At 32.4% G+C, this 10886-nt stretch overlaps 3 protein-coding genes across 3 annotated transcripts; 2 read left to right on the forward strand and 1 right to left on the reverse strand.

The window, feature by feature from the left end:
* Nucleotides 1-99: 99 nt before the first annotated feature.
* LOC131670588 (replication factor C subunit 4) lies at nt 100-2683 on the reverse strand. Its single transcript, XM_058946304.1, has 6 exons — nt 2425-2683; nt 2039-2314; nt 1098-1491; nt 862-975; nt 691-774; nt 100-603 (listed from the first exon to the last, which is right to left on the reverse strand). Exons 1-6 carry the CDS (start codon nt 2541-2543, stop codon nt 511-513), a joined length of 1080 nt encoding a protein of 359 aa, XP_058802287.1. The 5' UTR covers nt 2544-2683; the 3' UTR covers nt 100-510.
* Nucleotides 2684-2747: 64 nt separating this feature from the next.
* Nucleotides 2748-3689, forward strand: LOC131670589 (U6 snRNA-associated Sm-like protein LSm2). The gene is made up of 4 exons (XM_058946305.1): nt 2748-2895; nt 3045-3112; nt 3253-3343; nt 3419-3689. Exons 1-4 carry the CDS (start codon nt 2893-2895, stop codon nt 3542-3544), a joined length of 288 nt encoding a protein of 95 aa, XP_058802288.1. The 5' UTR covers nt 2748-2892; the 3' UTR covers nt 3545-3689.
* A 2259-nt stretch (nt 3690-5948) lies between these two features.
* On the forward strand, nt 5949-10723 carry LOC131670579 (ribosome biogenesis protein BMS1 homolog). Its single transcript, XM_058946290.1, has 5 exons — nt 5949-6506; nt 6663-7516; nt 7587-8986; nt 9067-9600; nt 9739-10723. The coding sequence occupies exons 2-5, from the start codon at nt 6669-6671 to the stop codon at nt 10689-10691; spliced, it is 3735 nt and encodes a 1244-aa protein (XP_058802273.1). The 5' UTR covers nt 5949-6506; nt 6663-6668; the 3' UTR covers nt 10692-10723.
* The last annotated feature ends 163 nt before the right edge of the window (nt 10724-10886 follow it).

Below are 10886 nucleotides of genomic sequence, written 5' to 3' on the forward strand. Positions count from 1 at the left end.
TTTATTTTGCACAATCGAGTTTTTGTGTACTTGGTGTGAAGACCGTCGACTGTAAATGTTTTATTCCTAATCAATCTTTTTTTAAAGATGTACATTGTCTTTTAAAAGAAATTTTTTTTTTTTTTTGTTTTTTTTTTTTTTTTCAAGAATTTATTTGTGTGGTATGGTATATCTGTACATGATTATTATGTTAACAGAGAGGACATCGCATGGAATTGTAATTTTATGGAATGATTGTCGGTAGGCGTAGATTATGTTATAATAAATAACTTACGAAATTTTAAGTTCTTTAGATTTAATTAGTTAATTTAGTGAAAAAGGTAGAATAATAAATGATTAACAAAACTTTATGTAGTAACAAGACTCTACGCTCACTATTGTATTGGTTGTGCCAAAATTTTTGTCTTGCACAAAATTCTTTAAAAAGTATGTTTAAAAATAATGATGAATGATGAACAATCAATATGATTGATAGTAAATACTATAACAGTTTTGCTTAGCACATCATAATCATTCTATCGCAAATGCCTGCATAATACCGCCACAAAGACTCATGAACTGTACATATTCACTTCCACCTTCGAGTAATCTATAGCTGCATTCCTAGATTCAATTTCAAAATGTTGATAACTTTTAATTATTAGATATTAAATGAATTACATTACTTTCGATTATAATCATTTTTCTTACCCCAAGTTTTTCTCCAATAAAAGCTTTCTGCTTGTCTGAAAGCATGAGTGAGTAAATAACCATATCGTTCAGTTGATCAACAACCTGGAAAGAAATATAAAAATTGCATTATAATATATAAAATTGAAAAATTTTGATAAGAAAATTACAAGTTAAAAAAAAATTTATTACCTGACTGACCGAATAACCTTCAAGCATAAATTTATCAATGTAAGCTTCAACTTCATTATAATTTTTAGTTTCGCAAACTTTAAGTAAATCATCTAACCATTTAATTGGAACCACCTTAAAAAGATGAACATTGATACATATAATAAATTATTTCAAAATTCATGTAATTGTTATTGTTATTTTTATCATTATAACAATAACAATTTCAGAAATACATAATAAAAACATTCACATACACCAGTGACTTCTACAACATCATCAGCTGTGACCTCAATTCCTTTTCCTTTTAATCTTGTAACAGACTGTAAGCAAGTGATTGCCCTTCGCAAATCACCTCCTGATGCATCAACTACTGTTTTAAGTACACTTTTTTCAGCTTTCAAATCTTCTTGATTACATATGTACTGTAATCTTTCAATAATTTTCTCTTCTCCAAGTGGTTTAAATCTGAACTTTGTACATCGAGATGTGAGAGGTTCAATAATTCTTGAAACATAATTACAAATTAGACAAAACCGAGTGCTGTGCGATTCTTTTTCCATCGTTCTTCTCAAAGCTGATTGGGCTGCACTTGTCATACTGTCCGCTTCATCAAGAATAACAATTTTGAATGGTGGGCATGGCTTTCCACTATAACATGTATAATAAATTTGATTCATTTTTAACTCTCTATCAAGTAATTTTTTGTAAAATTTAAAAATTAAAATAGTTCAATCATTTTGCCTCAGTTCAATCGAAAATCATAGATGTACATGGATCATACCAAATTTTGAAAATAGTTTGATTACTGGAAAGTAGATTATTTTGGATGATAAGTCTTAAAAAAAGCTTAACTAAAAATGTCTATTTAATAAACAAATGCAAATAAAAATAAATCTAACTTAAATACAATAACACTAACTTTCACACAAAATGATTTACTTTCAAAATGTCTGCTCATGTAAGGTGTCAGGAGATTTTGCTTTACCTCAATGACTTTAATTACATAGCACAATACTGTTTAGCTGCGAAATAAAAATTTTACAATCTTCAATAAAACTTCTGATACTACAACTATTTAAAAACCATTTACAAATAACAATATGTCCTATTGTACACATCAGACCTTTTACTGTAGCATCATTGGCAATGAGATTATCAATGATTTAAGTAATATATTAACAGAAATGAAACTTACTCTACTTTGGTACTGCCAACTGCAATTTGAGAAAAAGCTTTAACTTTCTCTCTGACGACTTGAATACCTCTTTCATCAGAGGCATTAAGTTCCAATATTCTGTCTCTAAAGGAACTACCAAATAACTGCCGCGCTGCTGCTAAAATTGTACTTGTTTTACCAGTACCTGGTGGACCATATAACAATAAATTTGGGAAATCTTCTCCAGCTAAACATTGCCGTAGGACTTGAACGATTTCATCTTGTTCCACAACATCATCAACAGTTTTTGGTCGGCTGAGGGATTTATGATTAATTAACAAAAAAATAATCCAAATCTAATAAATATCAGGTACTTTATTGATGACATTTAATCTAAAAGATAATAATAAAATTGAACAACTCACTATTTTTCTACCCAAGGTGTAGGCCTGTTGCGTGGTGTAATATTTTCTTTGGTTTTTGACGTTGATTTCTTTGTTGGTTCTTGAGGGCCAAGTTTGCCAGTTTTTAAAAAAGACTGCATTTCAGAAATAAATAAATTTACAATATAAGAATAAAAAGAAACACCATAGTTCTCGCACAACAGGCAACAGCACAACCAGATCAGAGCACAAAACAGATATATCCTGATATAACACTAATACCGTTCCTGAATCCCGCCAATTTTTACCGACAGTAAGAATATTTGTTGTTGCCAACCTGAGGAATTTAAGCCTCACGCAACGTTTGTAACATAAGCAGACAAAATCTTTCTCATCTCATAATTGATAGTTGATGAAAACGAATTCGTATTATCGTTGAATTTATTAGTGACAAGTTTTAGAAGTAAAATAATATTTTGTTTAGTTTTTATCAATTGATTCAGTTTAACTATGGTAAGTGATCAAAATCAATATAATCTTAATAAATACTATTCAAAATGTAATTTCAGAGACTTATATACCCGGTAACCTATAAATAAACATCAAATATAAACATTACAAATTCGGCATTTGCTTTAAATCTAAGCAATAATTAATTTCAGTTGTTCTACTCATTCTTCAAATCCCTGGTTGGAAAAGACGTCGTAGTTGAACTGAAAAACGATCTTAGGTAATATTATTGCATTCTAAACAATTATTTCTTAAAAATTCACTGTAGAAAATATATTTAACTTATTTACTTTCTATTGATGAATAAACGCTAAGTACACAGTTTCATAACAAAGAATTTGTTCTTGATTTATTTTATAGTATTTGTGGTACATTACACTCAGTGGACCAATACTTGAATATTAAGCTAACAGACATCAGTGTTACAGATCCTGATAAATATCCTCATATGGTATGTTTGTGAAATAATTTATGAGTATTACTCATTTGTATTGAGATTATAAAAATCTATAAATAATTTTTTCAGCTGTCAGTTAAAAATTGTTTTATTAGAGGATCAGTAGTGAGATATGTACAATTACCAGGTGATGAGGTTGACACACAACTGTTGCAGGATGCTGCGAGAAAAGAGGCAGCTGCTCAAACTCGATAATAATTTATAATAATAAACTATTACTCTAATTGAATTATTTTAATATAAACAACAAAAATAGAAATAAAAGATCTCTTCTATTACTACTTAAGATATAACAAATGTAAATAGACATTTAATAAAATGTTTTCTTATTAAAAAGATATTTTTATGAGCTTTAAAATATTTTGAAACCTATTTCATTCTACTGTAAATTTTGTTATTTGCATGTATTTATTAAAATTCTTGGGTTTAAAGCTAATATGAATAATATATGTACATATTTTAAATTATTATTAATATTGTAATATTAATTATTATTATTATTACTATTATTATTATTATTATTATTATTATCTTACACATTTTTAACGATGTGTGTACCTATAATGTTTACATAGTTTTAGGTTTTAGTTTTGCTCTTGGTTGCTTAGGTTTTAGTTTTACATTTTTGCATTTGAAAAAGTAATGAAATAAAGGAATAAGAGATAAGGGAGTTGCTAAAGGACAAAGTAGGGTATAAAGTGAAGAAAGTTACACTAATAAAAATGGGAAAATACAAATTGCAATTCAAAGGTGGAAAAGCATAAGACAATCTATGGCTATACCTCTGGAGTCGGAATACAAAATAGAATATAGAGAAGAATCAAAAGCTGGAGATACTAAGGGAGTGTCTACACGGGATCCGTCCTCGGATCCGTGGACGGATCCGTCCCCGTCCAAATTTTTATAGGCACACGCCATCTTCATAACTTCAAGTTCAGTGGTGAGTTTCAAATTTGATGTGAGAAACGCATCTATACAGTTCTTATATCCGTGATTTACAGCTCCAATTTTATTTATACGTTACACCATGGAGACAGTCTCCATGCGTTACACGTTGAATAAAATTGGAGCTGTAAATCACGGATATAAGAACTGTATAGATGCGTTTCTCACATCAAATTTGAAACTCACCACTGAACTTGAAGTTATGAAGATGGCGTGTGCCTATAAAAATTTGGACGGGGACGGATCCGTCCACGGATCCGAGGACGGATCCCGTGTAGACACTCCCTACGGGGATGCTATAAGTACTAGACTTCAAGAGGTTAAAGAAAGCTAGTAAACTAAGAAATTCAAAAAATCATTGAACTTTGAAAAACAAATTGAACTATCACATGAAGTGGGACAAACGCGTAGAATGTATAATGAATAATCAACGGAACTATATAAGTATCTATAATTTTCATTCTATAATTGCTGTATTTACAGTGCCGCTCAGCCACTTTTACCCCCCCCCCCCTCCCCACGGGCAAAATCAGTCTAACTTCAAAGTTTTATATCTCTGGTAGAAATTAACGTACAGAGACGCGCGTGGGTGCGTTTGAAAGGTCTTTCGGAGAGCTTTCAAATGATATGACTCACGGTTGCCATGGATTGTTTTTTAAAATTTTGCAACAATTATGCAAAATTGAAAATTCTGAAATTTTTTTATTATTTTTGACAATTAGCCAATTTTGGAAAAAAAATCGTACGAAAATTTGAATTACACCATTTTTTAGCTATTACCAAGCCCTATCTGAATCACTCATCAAAAATTTATTTTCGTCAAATATGACGCGCGCACGGGCATTTTTTCCTGGAAGTGACAGTTTTTTTCAACATTTTTTATCTCCGTCAAATTGTAACAATCGAAAAAATTTTATAGGAGAAAAAATGTTTGTTTTTTCACGTAGAATACTGCAATAATTTTTTTTTCGGTTTTTCGAAAAATTTTTTTTTTTCGGTTTTTTTCAATTTTTTTTTCTCACAGTCGGTACGCTAAAAAGATGAGAAACCACAAAAAAAAATTTTTTTCCACCCATTCAATAATACTACATAACAAGTATCGTAAATTACATAAAAAAAAATCTTTTTTTTTTCGACCTTGATACGGACAGATACGGACGCGAATCGCAACTCTAGTAACATCACTAAAAATATCTACTTCGATTATTTAGTACCAACACTACTGGTAGTGAGCAAAAGTGACCGTTGTTTAAAACTGTAGCGCCGAACATACCACATTTAATATTCAAATGTAAGTTCTATAATTTACTTTTCAAATTCTCATGAATATTGCTTATTGATGAGATGCTAATGTAAAAAAAGTTTTTGGGATGATTAATACATATCATTTATAAATATTTTCTTCTTCTTCTCGTATATTAAAGTACTTCCATAAAATTAAGGCCTAATTCCACTAATTGTAGTTGAAAGTCTATCAATTCTCTATATCATTTGCCATCTTATAGACTGCAATAATGTAAAGGTTAGATAGGCGTTCATTAAATGTGGTACGTTCTACGCTACAGTTTTAAACGACAGCGACTTTTGCTCACTACCGGTAATGTTGGTACTAAATAATCAAACTTAGTACATTACGATACAAGTGCGGGAAAATAGATTCTTGTCTCGTGTGGCGTTTACGCCCGAGCGAAGCGAGAAACTCTTTACCGAACATGTGCCGTACCGTATTTTTTTATACGACGTATGGAAAGCGCGATTTTCAACGCACGTTTTTTGTCGAGCGTGCGATTTTCAACGCACTTTGAGCACGGAGTGTCGAAAAGAAGTTTATTAAATAATAATAATAATAATTTATTTTGATCATAAAATAAAAATTTTAATAATGTTTTACAACGTTGAACCAGCAATAATCCAGTGTTTGTCAGGTCTAATCAGGCTTGATCTAGTGAAGGTCCAAGCTGCGTTGTGAGGCAGACTGGCAAGTGTGGCAACGGCGTTGGTGCGTGTAGCGTGTCTATTCAAAATATAACCTCAATCTGCAATGCACACGTGCGGTCATTAAGTCATCGTACTTCATACACAACATGATAAACATGTATAATAAATTTTCTTCCCGAACATAAAAAGATGTTTGAATTTTAATGAATAATTTAATTGGTGTATAAATAAAGTTATCGAGATAAGTTTATATCAACAGATTATTTTTTATCAGGTAATGATTTAGAAGTATCTTTGTTTAACTATCTTGTTAAACAAAAATTAGAAGAATTAGCTTAATCTTTGTCAATTACTTTTTTCTAAATTGTCATTAGTTTTGTATGAATGTATTAATGTTTGAATAAATCTGAGATTTACAAATTTATTTCAGTTAATCATGTCAGCACCAGAAAGTGATGTTGTTTCACACAAACAACATAGAGAAAGAAATGCTGGTCGTAAGGCAGATAAAAAGAAGGCACAGCAACAAAGAGAAGAAGATCCTAAAAAAAGAAATCCTAAAGCCTTCACATTTAATTCTGCAATCAAAGCAGAAAGAAGATTCAGGCGTAAGCAAGATATAGAAACAAAAAAACAACATATTCCAGTTGTGGACAGAACTCCGTTAGAACCACCACCAATTTTAGTAGCTGTTGTTGGACCACCAAAAGTAGGAAAATCTCTAGTTATACAATGTCTTATAAAAAGCTTCACAAAACAACCTTTGACAAGTATCATTGGTCCTGTCACATTGGTGTCAGGCAAAAAAAGAAGAATTACATTTATAGAATGTAATAATGACATAAACAGTATGATAGATATCGCTAAGGTTGCAGATTTAGTTTTATTATTGATAGATGCCTCTTTTGGATTTGAAATGGAAATATTTGAATTTCTAAACATATGTCAAGTACATGGTATGCCACGTATTATGGGTGTTTTGACACATTTGGATATAATTAAAAATGCCAAACAAATGCGTAAGACTAAAAAGTTACTGAAACATCGTTTTTGGACTGAAGTCTACTCTGGAGCAAAGTTGTTTTATCTTTCCGGTTTACTGCATGAAGAATACCTAAGATTGGAGATTAAAAATCTAGCAAGATTTATCTCAGTGATGAAACTCAGACCTCTTATCTGGAGAACAACACATCCTTATATCTTAGTTGACAGAATTGAAGACTTGACTGATCCTGAAGCTATTCGACAGAATCCAAAAACTGATAGAACAGTTTCTGTTTATGGGTTAATATTTTTCTATATATTCATTGTTTATTAAAATATAATATTTCTAATATTTATATCTCATTTTTAGATATGTTCGTGGTATAGCATTTAACAAAGAATCATCAATACACATAGCTGGCTGTGGAGATCATAAAATCAAGAATATTAGCTTCTTGTCAGATCCATGCCCACTTCCAGAACAATTAAAGAAGAGAGCTTTAGTTGAAAGAGAACGTTTAATATATGCTCCATTCTCCGGTGTGGGTGGTATAGTTTATGACAAAGATGCAATATATGTGGAATTAGGTGGAAGTCATTCACACAAAAAAGAAGACTCCAATTTTATAGGCAATCTACTTCAAACTAAAGAAACTTTAGATCAGAAATTGGAAAAAAGTGAACTGCAATTCTTCACAGACTCTGCCCCAATTAAATCTGAAGATGTCAAACAAATATTTACTGAAGAGGCAATTATAGATCAGGGTAGAGTAAGAAGGAAAGTAATTTTTAATGACTCAAAAGATGCAAACAAGAAACTAATTGATAAAAGTGATAATGACAATAACGATACCGATGATGCCGATGATTCTGCCGATGATTCTGCCGATGATTCTGCCGATGATTCTGCCGATGATTCTGCCGATGGTGATGCCGATGGTGATGCCGATTATGACAATGACAATGACGAAGACGATGAATATGAAGACCTAGAAAACGACCAGGAAAATGACGATGACAAAGGTGAATTAAAAAATCAAAGATCAAAAAAAAGAAAAGCTGTTCAAAAATCGTCAGGTGAAAAAAAAGCAAAATTAGATCTTTCAGCTGGTACTGAAGAAAATACCGAAGTTTATCGAGAATTGAGTAAGAATCAGGACAAACATGTAAAGGATAGAATTTCAGAAGCTCTTAGTTTATTAAGTAGCAGTAGCAAGAACAAAAGACCTCCGTCATTATCTAAGCATAAAGACGACGAAGAAAGTTTTGATGAGCTAAGTGAAGACGATGATATGGATTTTGAACTGAGATTAGAAAATGTGAGTGGTGATGAGATCGACAACAACGAGGACGAAAATGATGAAAATGGAGACGAAGGTAGTGAAAATGAAAATGAAGATGAGAAAAGTAATATCAAGTGGAAGGAAAACCTTGCCCAAAGAGCAAAAGAAGCTTTCCTCGAACGACAACAAACTAAAGTAAACATTATGAAACAAGTATACGGAGTCTTTGACGAAGTGAATAAATCCTTAATAGAGACAAACAATGATGAAGATGAGGCTGAAGAAGTCGGTGGTATTTTCCGTGTAGTGCAAGCTAAAGAGAAACAAAAAATTGAAGACCGAGAACTTCAGAATCAAGAAGCATCTATTTTGATGAAAGAAGACTCTCGCGATTGGCTTGATAATAATAATAAAGCTCTAATTATGAATTTGTTCGTCACTGGCAAATGGAAAGATTCTGAGGATGCTGAAGAGCTTTTAAAACTAGGTATAGGTTTTATTCATAAAGAAAATTCGTTGTAGTTATCAAATAGAATTTTTATCGATAAAATTTATTATCTTTTTCAGATTCTTTGGAAGATGAAGTATACGGAGACTTTGAAGACTTTGAAACCGGCGAAAAGCACGAAGCAAAAGAAGCTAAAGCTGTTCCAAAAGAAATGAAATCTGAAGAGCTAGATGAGCGAAGTAAACTACTCGAAAAGAAGAAAAAATTAAAGGAACAGTTCGACGCCGAGTATGATACCAGTGATAAGACATATTACGATAACTTAAAGATGGAAGTTGAGCGTCAAGCTGAACTCAACAAAAATGAGTTTGAAGATCTCGACGATAGTACACGTGTTACTTTTGAAGGTTTCCGTCCTGGCATGTATATTCGACTAGAGATTGAAAACGTCTCGTGTGAATTGATCACGAATCACGATCCCAGTTATCCTATGATAGTCGGTGGTTTGTTACCTGGAGAGGAAAACTCTGGCTACGTGCAAACGCGTATCAAGAAACACAGATGGTACTCGAAAATATTAAAGAGTAAAGATCCGATTATTTTATCTATTGGTTGGAGAAGGTTTCAATCGATTGCTATATACTCTAAATTAGGTATGATTCTTTGTATCTCTGTAAATTCAAGATTAGTAAAGACCATAAACTAAGTTTGTTGGAGCTTTTTTAAGTTCCCTTACAGCTAATCACACAATGAAAACTTAAGTAACTATTTCTTTCTAATTATTTTTACAGAGGACAACATGAGACTTCGTATGTTGAAGTATACACCAGAACACGTCGCTTGTATGGCTCATTTCTATGGTCCAATTACACCCCAAGGCACAGGTGTTCTCGCGGTTCAGGATGTCGCTAAACGAGATCCCGGTTTTAGAATAATAGCTACAGGTTCTATCGTCGAACTCGACAAGAGTCAAAATGTTGTGAAAAAACTTAAACTCACCGGAATTCCCTACAAGATTTACAAGAAAACAGCTTTCATTAAGGACATGTTCAACTCTACCCTCGAGGTAGCTAAATTTGAAGGTGCTAAAATCAAGACTGTCTCTGGTATAAGAGGTCAAATAAAGAAACCAGTATCGAATCCCGAAGGATGTTTCCGTGCAACTTTCGAGGACAAGATCCAACTAAGTGATATCGTATTTTGCCGTACTTGGTACAAAGTTGATATTCCAAAATTCTACAATATAGTCAATTCCCTATTAATGCCGCCATCGGAGAAGAGCAACTGGACTGGTATGAAAACCACTGGACAATTGAAACGCGAGCGCAACATTAAAGCTGAGCCGAAAACTTACAAAGACAGTCTGTACGTTCCCATCGAAAGAGAACCGAAAGTCTTCAAACCACTCTTCATTCCACGAGGACTGCAAAAAGAATTACCATACAGGGACAAGCCAAAAATTCTTCCAGTAGCCGGCAAGAAAAAGAATAAATTCGAGAACCAACGTGTTGCTGTGGTCAGAGAGCCTAGGGAAGAGAACGTCGCAAGGCTCATGAAGATGATCAGGACAAATTATGCTCATAAGCAAGAAAAACTAAAGGAAGCTACTCACAAACGTATGACTGAATACGAGAGACGAGTCAAGGAAGAGGAAGAGAAAAAGCTTAGACGACAGAAGCAGATGAAGAAACAAGTGTTCAGGGAACTGAGCAAACTTGAAGCTAAGAAAAAGAGAGGAATATAAATAAGGGATGTTACATTGTTTTTGTATATAGAATAAATTCATGTTTGATAAGACGTAAACCAGCTATATAATTTATTTCAAAACGTAGATAGATGCCTTGTTGGTATACTGCGTCGTTTGATAATCGATTTACGTTTGAAATAGAATTCACGTAATCTGTGTTCTTGTAAAGTCCTTGAAAGTACGTCGATAAAA

This window comes from Phymastichus coffea, unplaced genomic scaffold (assembly GCF_024137745.1).
Source record: "Phymastichus coffea isolate CEN01 unplaced genomic scaffold, Cenicafe_Pcof_1.1 PCOF00112, whole genome shotgun sequence".
In the NCBI taxonomy this organism is placed as follows: domain Eukaryota; kingdom Metazoa; phylum Arthropoda; class Insecta; order Hymenoptera; family Eulophidae; genus Phymastichus; species Phymastichus coffea.

Excerpts from the sequence above, each read along its gene's own strand:
- LOC131670588 (XM_058946304.1), bottom strand. The coding sequence starts at position 2,543 with ATGCAGTCTTTTTTAAAAACTGGCAAACTTGGCCCTCAAGAACCAACA. Across the intron at positions 1,492-2,038 it reads GTTGGCAGTACCAAAGTAGA|TGGAAAGCCATGCCCACCAT; the intron begins GTAAGTTTCATT and ends TACATGTTATAG. Across the intron at positions 976-1,097 it reads ATGTTGTAGAAGTCACTGGT|GTGGTTCCAATTAAATGGTT; the intron begins GTATGTGAATGT and ends CATCTTTTTAAG.
- LOC131670589 (XM_058946305.1), top strand. Across the intron at positions 3,113-3,252 it reads GAACTGAAAAACGATCTTAG|TATTTGTGGTACATTACACT; the intron begins GTAATATTATTG and ends TTTATTTTATAG. Across the intron at positions 3,344-3,418 it reads CTGATAAATATCCTCATATG|CTGTCAGTTAAAAATTGTTT; the intron begins GTATGTTTGTGA and ends TAATTTTTTCAG.
- LOC131670579 (XM_058946290.1), top strand. The coding sequence starts at position 6,669 with ATGTCAGCACCAGAAAGTGATGTTGTTTCACACAAACAACATAGAGAA. Across the intron at positions 8,987-9,066 it reads TGAAGAGCTTTTAAAACTAG|ATTCTTTGGAAGATGAAGTA; the intron begins GTATAGGTTTTA and ends TATCTTTTTCAG. Across the intron at positions 9,601-9,738 it reads TGCTATATACTCTAAATTAG|AGGACAACATGAGACTTCGT; the intron begins GTATGATTCTTT and ends TTATTTTTACAG.